This window comes from Colius striatus, chromosome 3 (genome assembly GCF_028858725.1).
Source record: "Colius striatus isolate bColStr4 chromosome 3, bColStr4.1.hap1, whole genome shotgun sequence".
NCBI classification, from domain to species: Eukaryota; Metazoa; Chordata; class Aves; order Coliiformes; family Coliidae; genus Colius; species Colius striatus.
In genome coordinates, this window is record NC_084761.1 from 93,864,816 (window position 1) to 93,891,439 (window position 26,624).

Below are 26,624 nucleotides of genomic sequence, written 5' to 3' on the forward strand. Positions count from 1 at the left end.
ATCACAGACCTCTCCAACCCTAGGTGGCCACAGCATTTCCACACTGCATTTCCACGGGGCTGTGATCATCACACAACCTCCAGCCCTTACCCAAGCCTTTCTTCTGCTCAGCTCAAAGTTCTCTATAACAGGACCATCTTTTATTACACAGGCTCTCTCTGCCTGGTCCCCAGAAAACCAACAACACTCACAGTCTTCAGCTAAAGCTGCAGGAATAAAGATCAGCACCTCCAAATACTACCTTCTAGGGGGAGCACCTACACCACAGTGTTGCTCTTCTCTGTGTAGTGAGTCTGTTCCTCTGTACCATAGTCAAGTACTTGGAGATCTGTGATCCAGGATTTTTCATGTATCAGGATTAGTGTGAGAATTTAGACTGCACATTGGTAGACACTCCAGAGCATGATTACAGTTAATGATGTGATGTTATCAAGTATAAGGCAGAGATCTCTGCAGGAATATTAGTGTAATCACCACAGCACACAGAACTTGCCACTTAGTACTTGCTGCATATTTCAAGAACAGAAAAATGGACCAATAGGAGAAGACACCAGGTCATAAAAAGAGGTAATACAGAGGACAACAGCTGAAGCTGCAGCAAAACCTTTTAGTGCTCAAAGCATAACTCAGCCTCATGTCTTCTTGGCTTCTTCCAGCTCACCATGTTCCCTGCAGCTCCTGCTAATTGCCTTCAATGCTGACCTGCAGCTCACCAGAAAGGCTTGAAGATATTTTCTTCACCAGTCTCCGACAGGGGTAAGCAAGCCATGGACCCCTCTTGTGCTGCTGCCTTGTACACAACTGACATGCTCAGTACCTGCAGAAATTAGAGGTACTAAAGTACTTTGCTCTTGTAGAATCATAGAAATTTTTGGCTGGAAGAGACCTTTAAGATCGAGTCCAACCTTTGTCTTAGCCCCATGGACCACTAGACTTCCTCCAGATACAATCTGATCACTATTGACTGATCTTAAGCCTCAAACATACACAGTTAACAAGGTAGATCTGACACTGGAAAACATAAAGAGCCTGTCAATGGGAATGTAGGGAGTTACTTAGTTATTTGGCAAACAGAGGGTGAAGGGGAGAAATTCAGCTGTACTGAGTCATCAGTGAAGGGTGACAATGCCCCCTACCTACTCTACATGGGCTGTGTCATACAGCCTTGGGACTGCAAGGCCAGCATATGACACCCCAAGCATCCTGGAAAGAGGCTTTGCTTGAAGGAAGCATTTCCTTTGCTATTCAACTGCCTGACCCAGTCTATAAAAATAATGGAGAGACGCGGGAAGAGTTAAAGCATATGACTTAATTTATAAAGCCAGCTCAACAGAGAGGCTGCCCAGTTCTAGTGGAACAATTTGAAACAGCTTTAGCAGTCAGGCAGGCAGTGAAAAATCCTACACAGATTGCACCATTAGATGGTTTTATCTCCACTACCCAAATAACAAAATAAACCAGCTTTGTTAATGAAGGCAGAGGGACTGCCTCTGCCCTAAACACTATACAGCCACCTTCTAGCAACTGCTTCTCCTGAGTACTTCACAGCCATGGAAAAGTCAGACCCCCAAAAAAGTTCTTTCATAATAAGATTGACTAGTTTTTGGCCCCATGGAGAGGGGATGTCAGCCACACAGCTGAACAACTGCCAAGGCAAGACTTCTTAAAACAAGAAAAGTGGCTGAAATCTATGCACAGAGCACTCTGTCACCAAATCTAGAAATGATCAGGAAGTAGCAAGTGCAGGCAAGTCTTATCAAAAATGCATGTCTTCCAATGGATCAAACCTCCATGAGAGGCATTTCAGAACAGCTTGAGAAGAAGAGACAACCTAGCTAGGAAATGCCTCCAGGTATAGAGAAAAACGTCAGACAGGAAACCTGTGGTGATGCTTAGGTGCTGACGTTCATGTGGAGAAAACAAATCAACAATATGAGTATTAAAATAAATAAACCACACATGCAATAGCAACAGAGCAGACATACATTGTATAGTATTGTTAAAGTACCTAAAATTATCAGGAGGAGGAAAAGAATCTGATCAGGAAATAGATATTCTACATCTTATCAAGGAACGTAGACACACATACACACATAGATACCCATGCTCAGCCTCTTGGAAGGAAAATGTTTGGTCTTCCACCCACTGGAAGAAAATGGGTGATCTCCTGCTTTTATCTCCTAACTTCTGCTTGGGAAGCAAAAGGGAAAAAAAAGCAAAAATCTAAAAGAATAACGTGGACATTTGGAGCAAAAATCTAAGCAGAATGCAGCTCCTGAATACAGTGATGCAAAATGCCCATTCTTAAAACTACACCTTTAATGACAGCTAGGAATGATCAGACAGGAAAATGTTAATCCTACTCTATGGGGTATTGTTAAAGCATGTGGAGACAACATTTCCTGGCTGCCATTTCCATCTTCATTATTGAATTACTCTCTTCAGAGCTGTGGCCATTAGGAAAGAGAGATTAAGAAATGCCTAATTTTGACTCAGAAGTGGTGTGGTCTGGCATTTGAGCCGGGAACTGTGACTGCTGAAAAGGTCTCTTCATTCTTAATGACTCACTACAAGAGTTTGGTGAAAACTTGAATCATTTGGCTATATGAAACCAAAATGGGGTAGCTTAGCCTCAAATATTGTAATACAAAGCTCTCTAGCACAGAGATCAAGCACTGATACTATATTATCACCAAATATTAAGCTCTGAATCCTTCAAGTTGTACATCAAAAGTCTCTTCTGAGAAGTCTCCTCTTTGCTTCCTCTTCTATAACTTACTTGATCCAAGATGCCTCTGCCTTGGTATAAATCCATGACTTAGATGAAATTCATTGGTGGCTGTGAGACACCTGCAGACTCTCCAGCTCCACGGAAAGTTATCCTAGTTCAGTGTGTTTTCTGTTCCACTATCTCAGAGTGAAGAAAATGCTTACATTACAGCGTTTTATAAATTGATGAAAGAAGGACTGTATCTGAGACTAGAACATACTTTTTCAGCCATAAAAGCCAATAAAGACATTAACAAATAACCACTAGAAATACTTCTGACACTCAGATTAGTTTTCTTGTCCTTTGTTACTTGTCTTTCCTCAGCCTAATCATGCACAACCATCAAGTCTACTCCACATCTTCAAATGAGCTGTCACTGTTTATGTCCTAAACACCCTGCTATGGGCAGCTTACAACAGAAATGTAAAAAGAAAGAAAATAATTCAATTTAAAAAATTACATATGAGCAAAAAAGAAAAAGAAGGTGATGGGAAAACAGATTGTTGGAAGATAAATCTTCTGGATCAAATTGTACAGTCTCCTGGTATAGTAGGTAAGAAGAGACATGGCCTCCTTTTAGGGATGTGACATACAGCTCCCTTAGTTTTTTTGAAGCACTTTTCCCCCCTGTCCCTGTCAGAGAAGAACCTGCTCATGTATTTGGTAAAGACTACAAACAAAGAGGAAGATGTGTTGCTCTTGGTTGGATGCTGAAAGAATGTCAGTTTGGGATTTCCACACAGCAGGTTCATATCCTCATCATCTTCCACCTGAGGTATTTCTTCCTCATGAACACTAGCTCTCTGAATGTCTGCTGGACTGAGAAGGCAAGCATCACAGAGATGGCTCTGTTAAGGAAAGGAAACTTCTAAAAGAACCACAAGAGTGATTTCTAATGACAAAACATACTTCCAAGGCTGGTAACCAGCAGCAAGGCCAAGCCCATTCTAGCTTTAAACCAGGACATTTAATAATTCTGAGAAAGGAAAAAGGAGACCTCCTGGGCAAACTGCTGTAGACAATGCATGCCGAGTCAAGCCCAGGGGACGGTTACTCTACAAATTTGCCAGTGTACATGCCTTTCTGGGCTGTAATTATTAGCTGTCACAAGGAAGGAGATACTAAGACCCACAGAGCTTTGCTCTGATCTACTGTATCTGTTCTTATATTCCTGGACTGGAAGGATGGGCTCTTTCTGAATTTTATTGGCTCTGTATTGCTTAGGAAAGACAGGCCAACGAGGTGAGGAGGTAGAGTTGCTCTCTATGTGAGAGAGCAATTAGAGTGCATTGAGCTCTGCCTGGGTGGGGAGGAGGGGCTGGCTGAATGCTTGTGGGTGAAAATTAAGGGGCAGGGTAAGGTGAAATAACCCCATACACCACTGAATCCTGGTTGACAATAAATTAACCATGAGCCAGCAATGTGCCCTCATGGCGAAAAAGGCTAATGGCATTCTAGGATACATCAAGGAGAGTGGCCAGCAGGTTAAGGGAGGTTCTGCTCCCCCTCTACTCTGCCTGGTGAGGCCTCATCTGCAGTACTGTGTCCAGTTCTGGGCTTCTCAGCTCAAGAGGGACAGGGAAGTGCTGGAGAGAGGCCAGCATAGGGCCACCAAGATGATCAGGGGGCTGGAACATCCTTCATACGAGGAAAGGCTGCGGTAACTGGGGCTGTTTAGTCTGGAGAAGAGGAGACTGAGGGGGGATCTCATTAACACAAGTATTTGAAAGGTGTTTGTCAAGAGGACGGGGAAACACTTTTTTCTGCAGGGTCCAGTGACAGAAGAAGGGGTAATGAGCAAAAACTGGAACACAGAAAGTTCCACTTAAATTTAAGGATAAACTTCTTTACTGCTCAGGTGAGGGAGCCCTGGCACAGGCTGCCCAGGGAGGGTGTGGAGGCTCCTTCTCTGAAGGTTTTCATAAGTTGCCTGGATGTGTTCCTGTGTGACCTGATCTAGGTGGATCTGCTTGAGCAGGGAAGTTGGACTAGACGATCTCTAAAGATCCTTTCCAACCCCCACCATTCTGTGATTCCATTCTATGATTCTACGATTGCTTGTAGTTTAACAATGACTTCAATGTACTAGTAAATGTACTGAAGGACGAGTTGACCATATTCCTGTCCTCAAAGCAGCCACAGAGATAAAAGAAGATGGTAATTAAGTGCAACTGTGAACACATTTGGTAAAGAGGGATGTTGAAAGAAATATGGTCAGTGCATAGCCTTGAGGTGTCACTGAGGCGCCGTGCAGATGGGAATATAAAAGACAACAAGAAGCTGTAAATAATGGGTCTCTCTCATAGGCAGAAGAGAGAAGGTTTCCTTCAAGGAAACAGAGAAGGAATAGGGTGGAATCTATTGATAGACCTAATGATGTTAGTGGAAAGTGAAAGGAGCACTGGAGACTGGTCTTAGCGGTTTCTAGAGACAGGCTGTCTTCAAGAATGATGTAATAAAAATAGATGGCAATCAGACAGCAAAATAAAGTGGGGTTCTTCACAATCCTTTGCTAAATCACCTTTAACCAATTTGGTGTCACAGGCACTGCTCTGCTCAGCAGTATCCCCTAGTGCAGCAGTATCCTCTACATAGGTTGAATCACTAAGCAATTATTAGGCTACAATGGCTTTTTAAGAACATGCTTTAAATAACTATATAAATGCTACTTCATGGTAAGTTTTAATAAAGAGCTGCTCTTGACCTCCAAGATCAATTTAAATCCCAGCACAAACCAGGATGTGGCAACTACATATTTCAATTTAGTGTGGAGCCCCATGGGAGGCAGAAGGAAAGAGCTGCACTGGCACACCTGGCAAAGATGCCTTCCCCTAGGAGCTGCTCAGAAGTGCCAGTAGGTGAGCAGCAACCTCCCTGTGAGAGCACTCATTTCTCCAAGGGTTTTGTCATATTTCTACCAGGAGTATCCTCCTCCCTCTTATGCCATAATCATCTAATCATAGAAGGGATTTATGAACCCCAGACTCCAGAGGAAGACAGGTTAAAGGAGGAGTTTTCTTTGTCGATGAGGGCTGGGTTAGGGACCAAATGAGCAGTCTGGATGTGCATAAATCCATGAGCCCCAATGGGGTGCACCCGTGGGTGCTAAGGGAGCTGGCAGAAGTCATTGCTAAACCACTCTCCAGCATCTTCAGCAAAGCCATGGAGAACAGGGGCGGTGCCTGAGGACTGGAGGAAGGCAAATGATACTCCACTCTTCAAAAGGATACGAAGGAGGAGCCAGGTAACTACAGACCAGTCAGCCTCACCTACATCTCTGGAAAGATGATGGAACAACTTATCCTGGGTGCTGTCTCCAGGCATTTAAAGGACAAGAGGGTCATTAGGTGCAGTCAACATGGCTTTACCAAAGGGAAATCACGTTTGACCAACTTGACAGCCTTTCATGAAGATGTAACCAGGTGGATAGATGATGGTAGTGCACTGGATCTGGTTTATCTGGATTTCAGTAAAGCATCTGACACCATCTCCCACAGCATCCTGGCAGCAAAACTGAGAAAGTGTGGGCTGGATGATCAGGTAGGGAGGTGGATTGTGAATTGGTTGAAGGGAAGAAGGCAGAGAGTTGTGATCAATGGAGCATGGTCTAGTTGGAGGCCTGTGTCTAGCAGAGTCCCTCAGGGGTTGGTGCTGGGACCAGTACTGTTCCATCTATTCATTAGTGATCTTTATGAGGGAACAGAGGGCACTGTCAGCAAGTTTGCTGATGATACTAAACTGGAGGGAGTGGCTGACACACCAGAAGGCTGTGCTGCCATTCAATGAGACCTGGACAGGATTGAGGGTTGGTCAGGGAGAAATCTAATGAACTTCAACAAGGGCAAGTGTAGAGTCTTGAATCTGGGAAAGAACCCCAGGTATCAGTGGGGAATGAACTGTTAGAGAGTAAGACAGAGGAAAGGGACCTGGGGGTACTGGTGGACAGCAGGATGAGCATGAGCCAGCAATGTGCCCTTGTGGCCAAGAAGGCCAATGGCATTCTGGGGTGTATTAGAAGGTGTGTGGACAGTAGAATGAGAGAGGTTCTCCTCCCCCTCTACTCTGCCCTTGTGAGACCACATCTGGAATATTGTGTCCAGTTCTGGGCCCCTCAGTTCAAGAGGGACAAGGAGCTGCTGGAGAGAGTTCAATGCAGGACCACAAAGATGATGGAGTGGAGCATCTCCCTTGTGATAAAAAGTTGAGGGAGCTGGGGCTCTTTAGCTTGGAGAAGAGGAGACTGAGGGGTGCAATACCAACTAAAGCATAACCATAAAACCCCAAAACATAACCAAAATAATACAACACAGAGTGGTACAACAATGAAGAGTCCGACCAGCCCTTTAAGAACACCTTCTTGCCACATCTCCGCTCTTCCTGGGCTCAGAGCCCTGATCCTGGTGTTTTTACCTCCTCCCACCCTGAACGGCCCAGGGGCACAGGGAGTGGGGGTTTCAGTCAATCTATTCCCAATAGCTTCTGCCATTTGTCTCTCCTCAGGACAGGTGGGCTCTGCACCCATCCTCCCTGCAAGTCCGTGGGGTACCTCACACACAATGCTCCAGTTTGTACTCATTGACCCTTGTCCTATCATTGGACATCTGTGATGGTTTAGCAAGGAGCAGCTTTTGCTTGGTAACAGGGGGAGCAGGTTGCAGTGAAAACCTGGTAAAGAGTTTGTGGACTCTCCCCTGGCTCCTGGGTTCACACCCACCTCCAGCCCGGCTGGGCCAATCTGGCGCCTCTGCCAGCACTATTTGGGGAGGGGAATCTGAAGTGCTGGCAGGAGGTGTCAGAGTGATACAAGATGGTGACTATGCGGACCCTACAGCCAGAGAAGGAGGAAGGAAGGAGAAGCACTAGACCAGAGACCCCTCTGCAAGCCATGGCGAGAATGCAGCTGTACCCCTGCAACCCCTGCAGGGCCATGGCAGGACTGAGAGTTACCAGCAGCTCTGTGTGAGTGAGCCCAGACGGGCGAGGGACTGTGTGGGGAGGGGCCAAGGCCCAGGCCGTGCTGGAGCCTGCGGGCCCAGAGCAGCCCCACACTGGGGAGGCAGAGAGGAGCTGCAGCTTTTGTGATAAATGCACGTCGGAGTAGCCCGTGCGGGGCTTTGGAGGTTCCAAAGAAATACAAGGAAGAGGGTGTGAGGGTGAGGTAGCACTGGAACAGGCTGCCCAGGAGAGTTGTTGAGTCTCCTTCTCTGGAGACATTCAAAACCCACCTGAGTTCCTGTGTGACCTACTCTGGGTGGTCCTGCTCTGGCAAGGGGGTTGGACTAAATAATCTTTCAAGGTTCCTTCCAGCCCTTGAGATTCTGTCATTCTTTGATCCTAAAGATCATCTAGTTCCAGCCCTCTATGAGCAGGGATACTTCCCAACTAGATCAGTGCTGCTCCAGGACCCACCCAACATGGCCTTGAACACTTTCAGGGATGAGGCATCCACAGCCTCTCTGGGCAACCTGTTCCAGTGCCTCAACACCTTCCCAGTGAAGAACTTCTGAATACCTAACCAAAATCTACCCTCTTTCAGTTTAAAGCCATGATCCCTTATCTTATCACTATATACCCTTGTAAAAAGACACTCTCCACCTTTCTTGTCAGCCCCTTTAGGTACTGGAAGGCTGCTAGAAGGTCTCTGCACAGCCTTCTTTTCTCCAGGCTGAACAGCTCCAAGACTGTCAGCCTGTGTCCACAGAAGAGATGCTCCAACCCTCTAATCATCTTCATGACATCCTTTGAACTCACTCCAAAAATACACCTGCCTCTCTCATGTGTGTCTTGTTCTGTTCCTCTCACTGCTTTATAACTGCTTTCTCCTCAGTTTAAAATGCAAAGACAAATGCTGAGTGTCAAAGCACCGGGCATATTAAAGACACTGACTCTCATACTATGTATAGTGATGAAAATGAAATTCCACTACACTAAATTGGTTCTATTTAATTCTGAAAAATGTAAAAAGGATGTCAGGGAAAATACACTTCTTTATATGGACAAGTTATATAACTACTTTTTTTCCTCTGCAATCAAGGTATATGAAAACCTTGCAGTACTGTCCTGATTCTCTCTCTCATTATGTGACAATGAGAACAAGAATCAATAAAGGGAAAATATACCCACTGTGATAAGTTTTCAAGTTACCTTCCATAGGCTATTTATAGAGGACTCCACCCCTATAAGCATTGTTCCCGTTTGAAGCCTTACAATAACTCACTTGAATGCCATTATTAATGAGACCAGATAACAGTTTCTTGGCTAGTATCTGCTTACAGCTGACAAAGGTCAGTGTAAATGGTGCAGCAACAGCCTGTAGAGCACTCCCAACATCTGGTACTGGAAATAATATTCTAACATATTTCTGAAGGAGGAAAGTGGCAGTAGGGTTTTTTCCCCAAAAAATAATGATCCAGCCTGACTGCTTAGCACACACTTTGAAAATGCTACAGCTGAAAATGGCAATTCAGACTCCTAGAAGTCTGTATTTCAATACTACAAACTACCCTATAAAGGTAATGAAGAGAAAAAAGACAACAGACAACTGCTAAGGAAAAAAAATTAAAAGCCTTTGTGCTCAATCTCCATTTTCCAAATCAGTCTCCAGCCAGAAAATTGCAAGTTCCAACCTCTCAAGCTGCTAAAAGAGGCATTTGCAAGCCCATGTTCTCCCTCCCTCTACAATCCAGTAAGAGACTCTTAATTGCAAGGTATGCAGGTGATAGAGTGTTTTCCATACTCTTTTCTCCCTCAGATCCCATTTTAGCCATCTTCTGATGAAAATACTTTCAACACCTATTGCAGCTCAGAGAGTCTCCAAGTGCTACTGAAATGAAATGGACAAAATGCAGCCAGTGAATAGCACTGCCAACAACAGGGTTTTGAAGGAATAACTATATCCCATGAGAAGTGTGTGTCAGCAAATCATAGTCTTCCCAGAACTACCCTGCAACCAGTTAGGGCACTGATAAAGGTGTTGCTGTAGCAACAGAGTGCACTCTGAGACAGCTACACAAGTATGTCCTCAGTAGCCAGGGGGTAATTTTCAATTCATGCTGAGCTCCATGCCACTGAGGCTACACCTGACTTTGTAGAACAACTGAATAATTTAGGTTGCAAGCAACCTATGGAGGTCACCAGGCCCAACCTCTAGCTCAAAGCAGGGCCAGCTTTGAAGTTGTATGATGCTGAGGAGGACCTTGTCCCCAGCTAATGTTTTATAAAGTAGTCTAGACAGGACTTTGTGAGCTGCAGCTATTACAGCATAGTAAGACATGAGATAGTTTTAACCTTACAACAGCTCTGCAGAACTGATGTGGTAAGCAGAGACCTGAAGGTGTCTTAGCACTGAAGTCATCTTCCCTGGTGCCAGCAGCACAGCAGCTATTAGAGTTTACCAGTAATGACTAGGTCAAGACATTTTTGTTTTGAATAGAAAACAGCTTCTGCAGAAATCAAGCATCCTTCTATTCACTATGAGCATGAGGATTTCAAACCCTGATTTGGGGCTATAGTAAACCCACATGGTCGGCAGCTGTAGCCATTACTGAAGAGTTAATCCCTGTAATATCCTTTGTTAATCTAACCACAATGATCAAGTGGTATGGAACATATTCAACATACCCATAAGATGCATGTTAGATTAACAGGATTACCTGCTGCTAATGGTAACACTACTCTCTATTTATTCAGCACTTCTCTGAAGAACAGAAGGTACTTTTTAAAGGTGGGTAAATATTTGTTAATCCCAGAGAGGAAAATGTAAGTGCAAAGAGGTTAAGTAATAATGCCAGTTGCACACAATGAACCAGTAGTGATATCCCCAGACTCCTGGTCTAACCCAGCATTTCTTAAGCCATGGGTTAATGTGACCTGCTTATAAAGCCCTAATAATCACAGCACATCCCGGTTTCTTACATTAACAGTCTGCTTACAGAGCAACATTCCTATTGCTAGTTAAGCCTCCATTTTCACTACTGCCTTTTTGCTAACTTTGAAAGAGTCTACACAAAGTATATTTGAGTGAGAACCCTACAAGTTCCAATGGCAAACCTAGCAAAGGTACTGTAGCACATCTAACATACTGTGCTATGGAACAGTCACATAGAATCATTGAATGGTAGGGGTTGGAAGGGACCTTTAGAGATTATCTAGTCCAACCCCCCTGCAGAAGCAGATTCACCTAGATCAGGTCGCATAGGAACATGTCCAGGTGGGTCTTGAAGACCTCCAAGGAAGGAGACTCCACAACCCCTCTGGGCAGCCTGTGCCAGGGCTCCCTCACCTCACAGTGAAATGGTTTTTTCTTATGTTTAAGTGGAACTTTTTGTGTTCCAGCTTCATCCCATTCCCCCTTGTCCTGCTACTGTCTACTATAGAAAAGAGGGATGTCCCAACCTTCTGACACCCACCCTTTATTTATAAATGTTAATAAGATCACCCCTCAATCTCCTCTTCTCCAGACTAAACAGCCCCAGTTCCCGCAGCCTTTCCTCGTATGAAAGATGTTCTATACCCTTGATCATCTTGGTGGCCCTGCGCTGGACTCTCTCCAGCACTTCCCTGTCCCTCTTGAGCTGAGGAGCCCAGAACTGGACACAGTACTCCACATGCAAGCATTCAGAACCACATCTTTTATACCTTACAACATAAGGTTCATAAATGGTTATTTTGCATTCCTTGTGTGCAAACAATAGACGTGTTTCAAGCAAAAACCTTTCTTCCCCCTCACTTTAAAAGATCCTTTATGGCCACAACCAGTTCCTGTGATTTCTGTCTTTAGATATTATTCTTTGAATGTTCTGAGGTCATTTGTATCACTGGAAACCTGTGAACCCTGAACATATACTGTACTGCTTATTAGCTCATTAGTGCCTCATACTAAACATTCACTTGCAGTAGCTTTTGATAAAGGAAAAAAACCACCAATGTAATGCCTAACTAATTTGGGCAATGATGCATAAATCAGAGAGTAGCACAGACATCATCCTACTTTGTGGTTCTCTCCAGTTCAGCACTTATTCTACAAGAAAGGGTGCCACATGGGCCAATAATCAGGGACTCCCAGAGCAAAGGAGGAAGATAGACATCTCTGAGGGATAATTTGTCCCATTTATTCTAGACACCTATTTTAGTATGAATCTCCTTCTGGAGATGCCTGTCTCTGTTCCCTGCAGAGTCAGCCTAGACAAGGAGATGCCTGTTGGTGCATGAAGTTCATTAAACATTTTTTTTTCCATTGTACCATTCTATGATTCTATGACCTACATGCCAGACAAAGTGAGATGCATCCTACCTCTGCTGCAACCAGAGGCACCATGGTAATCGTCTCAGTGGTGTGAGTCAGGGAAATCAATACCTGACATACAATCATGCCTTCTAAAATTCAAAATCTTCCCATGATCTGCTGAATTTCTTATTCAAACATTGCATTAGTAAAATACCTTTCAGCTTTGCCAATTACTTCAACCACCTGAAATACTTCTTGCTTTTGAAACTAATCCATCTCCAGCAATGCCAAGGTAGAGATACTAGTTTTAAGCGACTCCTCATTGTTTATGTGTCCATATTTGTTAAGACAACAGAGGGACAGCCTGGAGTATCTTGACAGTGTGTCAAATATTCTCATTAGAAAACTGCAGCTGTACATTTTATCCTGTGATCGTTTGTGCAGAGGAAATAAAGAGTAAGAGCAGCACCAGAAACCTCAGCTGCAGCACAAGTTCCTCTGCAAAAGGAACTGCAAAATGCCATTTCCATTTTTTGGACAACTGCAGTTAGATAATTATGCTGTTTTGCGCATTAGATACTGGGAAGCAAGAAAAGATCCATTTTGCCCTCTTATGCTTTTTAGAAGAGATGAGCGACAAGATAGATTGCAGTCTTCCTTTTATGAGAGGACAAGACTGACATATGATCTCTGCAAAAATCAGTGCATGAAATTTCTGGTTTCGCTGGAGTCACGAATTTGTTTTAGAAGTATTGTTTTAATTTTAGACACAGACCTCTTCTGCCAAAGTCTAAGGCTTGGAGAACTACCATTAGTCTCTGACAACTATGAAGAGAGATGGTTAGGGAACAGACAATATTAAGTTTCTCAGACATGTAGCTGACTTGGAGAGCTTTACAGAGAAGACTTGGAAATTACTAAGTGCTTTACAATGATAAATACAGTGGAGCATATGATAATTACCAGTGCTAGTAGCAATGCTCAGCTGCACCACAGCCTTCAGCTTGAAATTCAGTTGCTGTCCTGGTGGCCTTATGACTCTGCAGGGTTCCCCTTAGCTGGGCTGGCTGGTGGCACAGAGCAAGAGGCTTCAGCACACAGCAGGAGAGCTGAGGCTGGAAGAGCAGCAGTGACAATCTGTAACTTGCAGCTGTACATAATTTTTTATTAAGCAATACTGTTGCATTCGTGCTGCCTCTAATTAAGCTGTAGAGAAATCACAATGACTATTTCCAGTTTCTGGACTGAGAGTACAGGGAAGGTAGGAACCAGTTTGAGAGCACAGGTGGGTGAGTAGCTTTGATTTTGACATCAATATACTTGCTCAAAATCTCTACTCCCACTCATTATTTATCACATTATTCTTTTATCTAAAAGAGCTGACTCAATCCCAATTCAATATGAAATATCTTCTGGGAAAAAAATTATTAGCAGCTGCTTCATGATCTTGCCTTTGTCCTTCCTGGCATTAGGGAGTGTAAACTCTTCTTAAAGTGTAAAAGGAAAAGGAAATATGAAGATTAAAACAATGTTTAATTAGTAGCTATAACACTCATCATCTTTTAGGTGTACAACACAAAGCAACTCATAAGAATGGTTATTGTTATCCCCATCTTATGGAGAAATTAGGTGAATTAAATTATCTGCCTAATGGCACACTTAGTGTTAGGTCCCAGATCTGGCTCCCAGTTCTGTGCTACACCGACTAGGTCACATTTAGCAACGGACAAGTTTTTCCAAATTCCCACTTCTTCAGCCACCAACACCTGGGTTCCTTACCTTTCAGCCTAACCTTTCACTCTCTCTTTTTTTTAAAGCTACAGTGACAGTGAACATTAGTTTGCTAACATTGTATCAACACAATATGCAGAATTTCCCCCAAAATGGGACAGAAAAAAGCAGTATATTTCTCAATTGATCCCTGCCTGACATGAAAAGATACTCTTTTTTTCCTGCTGGAAACAGTTACTTCACTAGCAGGTAAAAGATCCAATGTGTCTGTTAAACAGCCATTGTTGGACAAAAGGAGTGAAATTGGGAATGGCAGCGTTCTCTGTGGGGAGTGGAAGATTTGCAATGCATTAGGCAAGACTCAAGCACCTACAACCTACCTATTAAGATCCCCCTCAAGCACTTCCTTCACATTTGAGCCAAAAGGCTGAGCCTCCTTTTTAAGCATATACACATTAAAGAACAACCAAAGCTCTTGTTCAAATGGCACATACTCCTAACTGTCAACAATCACTACTTTTCCCCATATTCACCAATTTCTCATAAAAGACATTAAATTACTGAGGTTTAAAGTGTACCAAGTACTTTCAAGAGAATACCCATGTAGTTTTGAAAAATCAAAGCAGCACTGTGAATTTTGTCCAAATGATCCTAGAAAAGCATTTAGCAGACCACAGACCACTTCAATACTAGAAAAAATTCTTCCACCCAGTCTAGGATTGACTGACCTGACACCTACACATGTAACGTTTCTCCCAAGGGAAGAAGCTCAATCACAAGACAGATTCGTTTAAAGGAAAGAGCAGGAAGCCCTTCTAAAAAACTTCAAAATCCTCTCTTGCACTAGTAGGGAATGGTGTAATTGCTAACTGGTCTTGGCCAGATACAGGTTGTGTCATTTCAAGGATGAAAGAGCCTAGGCATGATTAAACAGCAGAATATGGATAACATTTTGTCCTTTCAGTTTGTCGTGAAGCTTTTGGAAGTAAAGCTATTTAACAAGAACAATTTTCCTCCATTCATTAAATAATGTTGCTTGAAGTTCACTGTGTAGTTTTACCTAACTTTCAGTGGCGCCTTTTGTTCATGGGTAGCAACATCACCAAGATGTTCCTGCTGTGCTGGCTATCTCTAAGAATTAATTTTCATAGTGACATAATCATTTCAGTTCTAAAAGACCTTTAAGAACAAGTCCAACTGTTCCCCCAGCACTGCCATGGCCATCAATAAGCCACATCCAGCAGCACCACACCTACAAGGCTTTTGAATCCCTCCAGGGATGGGGACTCCATCACCTCCCTGGGCAGCCTGGCACAGGGTTGGCAACACTTTTGGGAAATAAATTTTTCCTACTGTCCAATCTAAACCCCTCCTGGTGCAACTTGAGGTCATTTCTTCTTATTACTTGTAACTTGGGAGAAGAGACTGACCCCATCTCACCACAACCTCCTTTCAGGTAGTTGTAGAGAGTGATCATGTCTCCTCTACTCCAGCTTCCCCAGCTGCTCCTCATCAGACTTGTGCTCCAGACACTTCCCCAGATTCGTTGCCTGTATCTGGACACATTCCAGCACCTCAAAATCCCTCTTGTAGTGAGGGGGCCCAAAACTAAACCAAGCACTTGAGGTGCAGTCTTGAGTTATTTCCCTATATTCAACTATATCCATCAACAGAATCATAGAATTATAGAATGGTAGGGGTTGGAAGGGACCTTTAGAGATTATCTAGTCCAACCCTTGAATACTGAATTGCATTCTTTTATTAAAGAATGATACCCCAAACTCCTTCAATTGTTAACTGATAGTGTATTGAGACCTGAAGGGAAAAGGCTTTTTTCCTCCAAAGCAGACCTTCTCCACCTGGAGCAGCCAAGAAAAATCAAAATCAGCCTGTAATTACTAACCACACTTTATGTCTAATGTTTGTTTGTGGTTATTCTTTAAATGTTATTGCATCACTCTATAAATACCTGTTTAACTTTAGAATTTATCTCAAAAATTTAATATCCAATCCCCAGACAATACTTCACATCCAATTAAATAATTAAATGGTAATTAATAGTCAATTAAAATGTAATAGTTAATCCTGATTTATGATCCTAAAGCTCTCAGAATTTCCTGTTCCTGCAGTTGTGATAGCAAATCTAAGTCCTACTAACTCACAGTTAACAAAAGAAAAGCAAATTAGTCCTCATTGTAGGATATGTGTGGGGGTAGAAAAGAGTAAGTTCACTTCTCATGGAATTTTTCCTTCAGTGAATAAACTTAATTGTAAAGCACTATAATGCACTTTCTATCAAAATACTTCCTTTAGCTCTAGACAGGGAAACAGGAATAATTAATGTAAGCCACAAGTGATTTTATTTAAACTTATGGTAGAGAGATAAGCATGGAAAAAGGAGAAGGAACTAGTCCTGCTAGTCTTGCAAAGCTGATCCATGGGTGGTGCACTGAAGTAACATGACTGTACCTGAGAAAAGAGCTTATACAGGCTTTTGTCTTTTCATGCTGTAACTGGAGCTAGATCGAATAGGAGTAGTAACTGACTTACTTTAGCTATTTAAGGAGTAATTAAACTACATCAGTTTGGTGCTAGTGAATAAGAAAGCTTCTGGTAGCCTGTTATCACTCATTCTTTAGCATCATGTCTCACTCAAGACATACTGGAGAAACCAACCTGTTCAGTATCTCCCAAAGCCTTATTCCCAATTAGCATGGCTGGTATTTTTGTCCTCTGACCATAGGCACTGTCAACTTTAATTACACGTCCTTACACCTTCGTCATTAATCATTAGAAGACAAAGCACTTGATATTCCTTTTCTGTGCTTGTACAGCCTCCTAGCCAAAGGGGCTTTGATTGAGAATAAGGAATTTCAGTGTTGCATCAGTAAAGACTTTAAAACACAGTATCCACAAGACCTTGCACTGATCTCTGTTTGTTATAACTGCACACAAACTTGTAAGCTTACCATGGAAATGCAGGAGAAAAGCCCTGACAAACAATTTGCCCCCACTTATCAGAGAAAGCATCATCTGAGAACATAGTGCCATGACAGTTAATGTCGGTCACTGGCCTTACTCTGCCCACTCAGCCCTTTCTTGCAAAGTGTCTGTAGTTGCTAATAGAAAGTACTTCTAGATAGTAGGAGATCAACTGTAAAGCACAAATATTTGTATAGCACATCTAGATTTTATATGCAGAGAAGTAGGCTCAAATGCCTGAATGTGGATTTTTTTAGGCATTGCTAGTTATAAAAATTACTGCTGAGTTTTACTGCATATCCTGTTAAATTCAAAATTCTCTTTGCCCTAAGTTTCTTCATTTTCTTCCCAGTGACACCACGTACAAGAGAAAAGAACTGCAACTTACTAGTGGCTGAAATAAAGAAGGTATTCAAATGTGTCCTGAAGTTATTGTTTAAAGAGCACCTGTTTGCAGAGATTCCTCCTTTCTTACATCGGAGCTAAAGGCTTACCTATTAGCAGCTCAATCAGGCTTCTTGCAGGCAGAAGAACAGGTTGAAGTCTGCTGTGTGGTAGTTTGTATAATGCAGTTCTACATATTGACTGCATTAGTTTGTTCTGCAGGTACTTCAAATGGCATTTGGTTGCTGAGAGATACAGCTGCTTCTGGGCCATCATCACACTGTTGGTTTGAAAGTTATTTCTGAACACTTTGATATTTCTATTGAAACACTGTATGTAAGGGAGGGTGGGCATATATATGCACAGTTTTTCTAGTAGACATTAGTTTTTCTGCAGGCTATTCTGAGTGGTGATAAAATAAACACGTAAGAAAAAGAATAGCATTTATTTTTCCGTATTCTGTGGTTAAATCTTGAGAAATACATTCTAAAACTATAACAAATTCAGACATGTTTATAGTCACAATGTAGAAATTTATATCTTTGACTTTTGGCCCAGGGCTTCACTGCTTATTTCAAATTTATAACTGTTAAAGAAGCTAGGTAATTTGAGAAAGATGTTTGGTTGTGATCTAACTTCTTCAAGGAATGAAGAATCCTTTTTCTGTGGTATCTAGCAACAGGACAAGGGGTAATGGGATGAAGCTGAAGCACAAAAAGTTCTATTTAAATATAGGAAAAAACTATTTTACTGTTCAGGTGATGAAGCCCTGGCACAGGCTGCCCAAGGAGGGTGTGGAGGCTCATTCCTTGGAGGTCTTCAAGATCCATCTGATTCCTACGCGACCTGATCTAGGTGACCCTGCTTCCATGGGAGGAGTGGACTAAATGATCTCTAAAGGATCCTTCCAACCCCAACCATTCTATGATTCTAATCCTAGGGAAGGGAAGCAATTAGCTAATTATCCTCCCTACTTAAAAATAATGTAAAAAAATCTGAAGTTGTCTTGCTTCAACTTCTAGCCTCTGGGTTTTAAATACTTCTACTCTTTCAAGACTGAAAGCTTGTAGGTACTTTGAATATTTGATGTTTCTCCAGGCACCTATCAACTTAGACCCTGCTTACTTCAACATCTTCTCTTCTGGTCTCTACTAATTTGGTTTACTTTACATCCAGAATGTTGCATTTTGATCATATGACTCCTTCAGTATAATCTCCTATATATATATATATGTTTTCGAGGTCATTCATGGACTGTGTCACTGCAGCTATCACCTTCTGCTTGCTCTCTTGCTCTCAACCCTCTAGGCAAGTATCCAGGCAAACCATTACATTTTAAACCACCTTTGATCAATCTTCGTGCTGCTCTGATTGTGGGAGCTGCTCATTCACAAAACCCATGTTATTGTCCTTCAAATCTCTCCTTAAAGCTTTCCTTTATGCTTGTAATGCAAAAAAAAAAAAATATATAATCCCATTAGGCAAAATGAGGGCCACCAACAGTTTATTTTATCAACTAATATTGTTTCCTTATTGCCTAACATCACAGAATCACAGAATCTTAGGGGTTGGAAGGAACCTCAAAAGATGACCCAGTCCAACCCCTCTGCCAGTGCAGGGCCACCTAGAGTAGGTCACACAGGAACTCATCCAGGTGAGTTTTGAATGTCTCCAGAGAAGGAGTCTCCACAACCCATCTCGGCAGCCCCTTCCAGTGCTCCCTCACCTCAACGGGGAAGAAGTTTTATCTTGTATTTCTCTGGAACCTCTTATGCTCCAGCTTGTACCCATTGCCCCTTGTCCTATCATCGGCCATCACTGAGAACAGCCTGGTTCCATCCTCCTGAAACTCACCCTTTATGTATTTGTAAACATTGAGATAACCCCTCTTCTCCAAGCTAAAGAGCCCTAGCTCCCTTCCTTCATTCTTCTGTATGTATTGACAACTAGTCTTTGAGACAATGTGTTGTCCATGCATAAAAACTACCAGCTATATATAACAAGGGCATACAACATCTACATTGCATGATGTATATATTGTACAGCTGCTGTGACAAAAGCCTAATACCTAGAATGACCCAAGTATTTGGTAGTTTCAAGTATAGCTTCCTTTGTTCAATATCTTATGACAAATTCCATTTTGTAGGTCTGGTCTTTATATTAAATATTTAAATCTGAGAAGCAAACATACCTGTTTTTCATTTCAGTGTCTGATGATGAGTATTCCTTCAGGCTACATGCAGTTGCTGATATATTTGACTTACTTTCTATTACTTACTAACTTGTTTCCCCTGCTGAAAATGCCAGAGATTACAAAGTTCATCCCATTGCTCATATTCACTGAAGAGACCTTAAGTTTTCAAGGAACTTGGGCTGCCTGATTTCCACGGGCCCTCACCATAGTGCATGTGAAATTTTTTGTGCTATTTGACTTCATACATGAAATGCATTTGTTTGGATGTAACAGTAAACAACTGGTCAGTGGACAGTCCTGGAACAAATTAGTGGGAAAAGCTTGGAAAACACATTTAACACAAGTGGGGAACTGGTTTCGAGAAATGGAAGACATGACCAGAAAATGGTAGAAATATCCCACCTGCAGCTCAATCCCCACTGCTGTTTGATGGAGACTTTTGAAGCTCAAGACATCTCTTGTAATGGGAGAAACCCCAGAGAAAGCATACACTGACATCACTGTTTTCCAGCAAACCAGATGACTCAACAGGTTCTCGGCCTTCGGTACCTCTCTCATTATTGGCAGCCTGCCTTCCACAAAGTCTGGTAGGAAAGTGTTGTAGTAAAAGGTGAGTGTGCAGGTCTCCTGAGGTCACTGCTGAATATGACCAGCTAGCTTGTTACCACATCCTCACTTCAACTGCTCGGTTATCTTATGATACTGGATACAGCTTTTCCTAAGACCACACAGGTCTCGCACTGAAAGAACGAGGCATCTGAGGCAAGAGAAGACATTTGCTTGTAGATAACACCACAGAACTCAGCCCAACCACAACTAGACTGTCTCTAGAGCCTCACATCCTCCCAAGGAACCTCTAGCACATATCATTTTTGGCCCCCCAGCATTTTTGGTCACCCCGAGGCCTACCGCCCCCAACCTCCCATGGCCTCCAACGGAGCAACACAAGATGGCGGCCTGAGGGACACTTCCGCCTCGCCCCGGAGCGCGCAGGCGCGGGCGCGGCGCCGCCAGCAGGTGCCGGGACCCGGCCGCAGCTGCGCGTGCGCAGAGGCCGCCCGCAGCGCCCCCGCAGGTGCACTTTGGCGGTGCGCGCATGCGCAGCAGCGCCGCGCGAGTGCCCCCTCCCCCTGTGCTATATCTGAGTACGCCGCGAACCGCACGTATAAGCGGCCGTTTCACACCTCCAGCCTCCCCTCAGATCCTTCCGCTGGCACGAGAGGCGGCTCTTTTGAGGCTTAAGGCTCAGCTCGCCTGAGGCGGAAGCAGGAGCGCCAAGGCGCGCTACGGCCTCAAACGTGTTTGTTTTTCCGCCCGGGCTTCGTGGACTTTGGGCTTTTCATGGACGTGGGCGGGCTGGCGGACTCCTTCATTCGAAGGTTGGCGGAAGGATACGGGTTTTTTTTTTTAATCCGCCATCTGCTGAGCAACGGTTTGAGGCGTGGCCAGGGGAGCGGGCGCCGCCCCTCCGGGCCAATCGCAGCGGGAGGCTTGCGGCGAGCCCCGCCCCGCTGGTGCGGAGCAGCCAATGGGAGGCGGGGATGGAGCGGCGGGGGGCGGCCGCGGGCCGGGGCGGGGGCTGGGCGCGGGGCTGAGGGGGTGTGTGAGCGAGCGCGGGGCCGAGGAGTATCGGTCGCCGCAGCGGCTGTTGAGGGGGGCGGAGGGAAGTCCTGCCATAGCGGAGCCCGCAGCCTGGGCGCCGTGTGAGCGCGGGGTGCGCCGGGGGGGGGGAAACCGGCGGCAGGGGCCGGGGGGAAAGCAGGTGAGGGTAGAGGGCAAGGCTGGCGGGTTGCCCGGGCGGGCAGCGTGCGGGAGGGGGGGAGCTGCCGGTCAGGCGTCCCGGAAGCAGCTTGGCCCCGACGCCTTCTTCTGTGCCTCCTCTTCAGCTGCCGCCTCCCGCTTGGGTTCCTCGGAGGGAGGGAACAAAGAGGCGGCGGAGGCCGGGCAGAGGAGGCAGGGTGGCGGCCGGCCGAGGTGGAAAGCGCTGGGAGCTGCACTGCAGCAGCTTCTGGTATTCCTTTCCAGCCGCCCCCACTGAGGCAATGATTAACAGGATCATGGGCAAGGAGGCGTCCTGTGGGTGTCTGAGGGCTCGGCTGAAGCCGCTCGAGAAGCGAGGGAGGGGGTGGGGGGAGGACGGGGAGAGGAAGAAGGAAGCAGCGCTGCTCCCGCCAGCCTTGGCCCCCGCGGCTCCCCGAGTGGTGAAGCGGGCGGGGGGCGAGCCCTCGGAGCGCAGTCTGCCTGCTGGCTGCCCGCTTCGGCTCTTGAGCTTTGTTTTGTTTTCTCCTTCCCGTCAATTTCTTCCGTGGAGGCCTCCCGATGAGTTAAAATGGTGCTGAGGCTCGAGGGGAGCTGGTCGCTACTCGTGGGGAAGAGGTTCCTCAGTCTGTCGGAGGAAGACGACAGGTCGTGGGACACCAATCGCATCTCGGAATGGCCCTGGAAGTCAGGCAGGATCCGAGCGGTTTCACACACGGACATATCCAAACAGGACCTGAAGGTAACCGAGAACTTACAAAGAGACCTTCTAAACCGAGTGTTTACTTGTGACCTGGAAACTTCGTGTGGGTGCATATGTATACACGTGCTGGTGTTGGGGGAGAGAGGCCTGGGTAATATGCTTGAAAACACGTGCACTTCTGGCTAAAGCCCGCAATTAACTGGCACTAATGCTGGAAATTACCTCTAACTGTAAACTTACTTTCTTCCACCAGCATTTTGAAAACTTGAGAATTTTATTGCACCTGCTGTGCCTAGCTTTTATTTCTATGTATTTCCTACATATAACTTAAGATCTTGTCAGTTGTGAATGATTTTTTTTTGTTTTGTTTCCTAGAGGTAAAACCAAAACACTATGATGTCGTTAGGATTGATGACTGGTAGTGAACAAGTAATTCTACTGTCTTGAAAGATGTACCAAGTTCATGTGTGGTGTTGGAGGTTTCTCAGACTCTTCTTGCGTGGTGTTCACTTCTCACTGATGGAATTACCAGTGGGATTTTTGAGCACACAATCAATTATTGCAAGCTTAGTGTAACTGGTTAACTATGTATTTCTGGTGGAAGTCAAATGACCTTCACTGTGAGGTCCTTAAGGGGCATTTTGGCAACTGTAGTCAGTAAAACTATTCAACCATGTCTGGGCAATTACTATAGTATACAAAGTCGTTGCTAAGAAAGAAAAGGTCCTTTGCAGTACTGGCATCTTGTTAGGTGGACCTCTGACTTGTTTCTCTAAGGGACTTTAGTGGCAAGAACAGTACTATCTTTCAATTAAAACCCTTTCTTTGCCTTTTTTTTTAATGGGAAGAGTTGAGTGACCTCTGATTAACTGAAGCAGCACCTGCTGGTCAAACGAGAAGGAGTTGTAGGTGTTTTGGTGTCTTGTTTGAAAGTGTCAACTTTTTATGAAGTGTAAGAGCTTATTGTGGATCTGTGGCGGGGGTGGAGCTTTTTCCATCTTCGGCTGGTGGGGCTGTGCCCTTGCTGGACTTGGAAGGAGGAGGAGAATGTTACTGCTGCAGAAAGCTCTTTCTTCTAAAGACTTTCTCTGAGACTTAAAGGAAGAAGGAGTAAGTGCCTTTGGGGACTTCATTTTGAGCCTTTTTATGCCGCTGCAAGTGTCTTAATTCTCCAGTAAAAGTAAATGCTTAATCTTCTTGTATAGTATCCAGGAGCAAGCTGCAGAAGGGAAGAGCTGTCAATTTATTTTCTTAACTGTAATTTCCTGTTTGTGCAGTCTTGATCCTGCAGACAAAACAAGCCATTCTAGTTCTGGTACTTGTGTTATTTGCTTATCTCTTTTATTGTTTCTGTGAACTTCAGAAATGACTAAATTCATTTCTGCACCCATTAGTTTTATGACTCCTGTCTATGGTAATGCTCTTCTGTGTGCCTGCTTTTACTTGCCTTTGCCCTTAGAGGGAAGGTAAACACAAGGGAATGTTTCTAAGGTTTACTCAACTGAGGCTTCTCTGCTGTTAGGAGAAATTAGTTAAGTGTATTTAGACTTCATGGTTATATTTTATGAGTAGAGAGAGTGATTTTTCTGAGTGGTCATCTCTACCAGGACATTTCAGTTCTTGTTTTTCGCCAAAGTTATGTTTATGGTCCTTCCCAATCATTTATGGATCTCTCCCTGTTGCCTTTGAAGGAAGGGTAATGCCATCTCAGAGAAATCAGTAGTTACTGGATTTTTGGCATGAAGAGACAACTGCTTTGCTCTTAGTATAGATGCTTCAGAGATCTGTGAAGATAAACACCAGTAAAACCAGGAAGCAAATGGCCTTCTTTACATTATATTAGTCGATCACCTTTGAGTCCTGGCATTTGTGCTTTCAGTAAGAGTCCCTAAGAATAACTTCAGTCACTCTTAAGCTGTTTCTCCAGAAATGTTTTCTTCAGGTGCTCTAGAGTTTGTGGAAAATGAATGTGCTGCTGCTGTATTCAGACCTGTAGAGTTTTTAGGGGATTGTGTGTATTATTCCCTGATTGTAAACACCAGTGGTCAGAGTTAACACATTAAACTGTCCTTGAGCAGCAAAGATCTCTTTGAAATGTGAAGGTTGTAGAGTTAAATAGGAATATCAATGGTTTCAGTGACAGTAATGATGACAAGCCAGTTAAGGTTGACTATCACTTAAAAAAATACTAGCCTGGGATGCTTCAGTGATTGCTTGGTTGTGTGACAGAAAGGCAATAGTCCTGATTGCATTACAAGTACTTTTAATGATTTTCTTTTTTTTGGAGGAGATTGGCATTTATCCTTTTTCATGTTACATGTGTCTGAATGTTATGGTTAATCACTCCTTCACTTTGTTTCCTTTCTGTAGATTTGTGTAGAATTTGATGATGAGTCATGGGAGAAGAGAAGATGGATAGAAGTCTACAGCCATAAAATGCAAGTGTTCCTTGTGGAGCAAAAGCTGGTACTGGCTGAAAGAAAATCTCAAGGCACTTCCATGTCTCCTGTCCAGTGGCCTGCAATGGCAAGTATATGCTTAGCTTGACACACTTTGAGTCTGCAGTTCCGTCCTCTAGCGATGTTACTGTTATGTCTGAATTTCTCAAGTACAGCTTCATTTCTGTACCCTTATGTGTGATCTGATGGGAGACTAAATCTCTTTGTACCCCTAGAGCTAGGTGGAGCTTGTAAGCATTTGGAGTTGGTACTTCTGTGACTTTACATCCCTCTCAAACCGCTGTTCTACCCATCAGTAATTCCTTCTACCTCTAGTCTCTCATGTTCTTTCTTTTCATGAAATTGCAGTTAAGAATAGAGAGAAAATGGGTTAATAGTGTGTTTCAAAGGATAGCTGATGTTTTTATCTCAAATTCTTGATTTACTCTGCGTCAAGTACTGTTAATTCTTCAGTGATTCTTGATCTGAGGCAAAAATAATTTGATTGCCTCTTAAGTGATGTCTGCCTGGCACAGATGACTTGCGAGATCTGGATTTTCTGCCTATAAAAACCTGAGCTACACTGTACAAGCCAGAGAACTAAGCTTTCTGTAACTGCTGTGTGTGGCTGCCAGTGCAAATTTGCCAGTAGAAGTGAAGAGGGAACATTTCTTAATGTATTCAGCCAGTATAGTTTTACTTGACTACTTTGGGTATTGCAACTCATAAAAGTAGTACAGCAAGTTTACATCTTCCTTTATTTCACAATGTTAATTATATTGAAGTTGTAGTCTGTGTTTTAATGCTGTTAACTTGGCTAGGCAAGAAGTATGCAGTGTAATTCATATTGCTGTATTTTAGCTGAGGTTTTTCTTAAGCAAAGCTAGTCTAAGCAGATATTTATTGGAAGCAGAGCCAAAGAGAATGGGAGAGGAAGTGTAAGGATGAATCCTGAATTTTCTTTCCTGACCTGTGCATTAATCTCAATAGGAGACTTTGCTGATACAATGTTCTCAAAACTCTCTTATTTAAACTTAGCTGTTGTCCCTTTCCTGAAAAGTTCTTATTGGATACTTGTCTTCAGTTTATGCAGAAGGTTTTTCTCATGATGTGTTTGATGTGCCAGTTCATGCAGTGTAGATGTTCCAAAGCTCATTTAGCAGAGGAATGATGTAGGATAAAGTAAAGCACAATACTGGAGCTTGCCTTGGCAAAAAGGGTTTTTCTTCCTTTACCACCACACAAGACAGGAGAGAAGGGATCCCAGAAGAGATGTATAGATGAATTTATTTAAGTCTCAGTCACAGCATTGATTCAAGACTATGGAAGAGTGTTTCTGACAAATGGAATAGCTTTGCACAACTCTTGTACTGCCTGGTCTCTCCTGGAGAGACTCTTGTTCCTCTTCTGGTGGTACTGCCCCTTTGACAATGCTGTCATAAAGTAAAACAACAAAGATGAGGAAAGCCTTTGCTTGATCAGAAACCCAAACACATACTATATCGATATGTTTTTCTATTAAATGGGGCCCAAACATGCCTTTCACGTAGGGAGAGGTTGTCCTTGCCACTTCTGATGTTCGAGGCTCCTGGTACCTGCCTGATCAGAGCTGTTAGAGCAGGACTAGCCTTCATTTCACCTTGAGCTTATTACAAAAGAGTTCAGAAGCTTTTAAAGGATTTTTTTTTCTCATCTGTTCTTTAAGGCCTTTGCTGTGTTTGAACACAACTTTGTCATTCTACTGCAATGATGTAACAACTGTGAGGCTACCCAAGTCCTCATATACACCTAAACTAAGGCTTCAGTGTATTATCAGTGTTGCATGAGCTTTGGGAACTTTAAGCCATGCATCAGGCATTCACTGATTTGCAAGTTATTCCCTCAGGCTGCCATAAGGAGGGCTTTTCATTAACATATCTACAATTAGAACTCTTAATATTAGTAAATTCTTTCATATTGAGAGGACTGATTAATGATGTTAGTGACAGCCACCTGGACTGAATTCCTGACTCATTTGAATAAATTGATTTCAAGTGCAGTCTAGTAACTCCTTTGTTAGAAGTTTTGTTGGAGACTTGCTTTGTTTCAAGAGTTGCATGTAGATGTGATATCTTGAGAGAAATAAAAGCAAAATTAAAATAACTTTGTAAGTGCATATGAGAGATGATGAGACCTTCTTACTCTGTTCCTAAGAAAATGTTTATTGCTTTTACAGACTTACAAATCCTTGGTGGACAAAGCTGGTTTGGGATCAATGGTTTCAATACGCTATCTTGGTGAAGAGAGATGTGTTTTTCTTTCTAAAGACCTTTTGACACCCATTCAGGTAACCTTGTATGGCATTGTAAAGGTGGAAGATGAATCTTTTATCTTGGTATTTAAGATACAGCAAGTTCATGTAATCTTTGAAACTTCAGATGAGTAGAAAACTTAGAGTA

The 26,624-nt window shown here is 43.5% G+C and overlaps 1 protein-coding gene across 4 annotated transcripts in view; it reads left to right on the forward strand.

Annotated features, from left to right (window-relative positions):
• Positions 1–20,910: 20,910 nt before the first annotated feature.
• Positions 20,911–26,624, forward strand: part of KDM3A (lysine demethylase 3A) — a 31,497-nt gene continuing 25,783 nt past the window's right edge. The window contains exons 1-4 of one of the 4 annotated variants that reach the window (XM_061994245.1): positions 20,911–20,990; positions 21,599–21,787; positions 24,119–24,274; positions 26,402–26,512. In XM_061994245.1, the coding sequence (XP_061850229.1) occupies positions 21,617–21,787; positions 24,119–24,274; positions 26,402–26,512 (438 nt within the window). In that variant the 5' untranslated portion in view covers positions 20,911–20,990; positions 21,599–21,616. Of the gene's footprint in view, positions 20,991–21,020; positions 21,050–21,188; positions 21,364–21,598; positions 21,788–24,118; positions 24,275–26,401; positions 26,513–26,624 lie in introns of those variants that run through there. The other 3 variants (XM_061994246.1, XM_061994244.1, XM_061994248.1) reach the window with 3 other exon arrangements.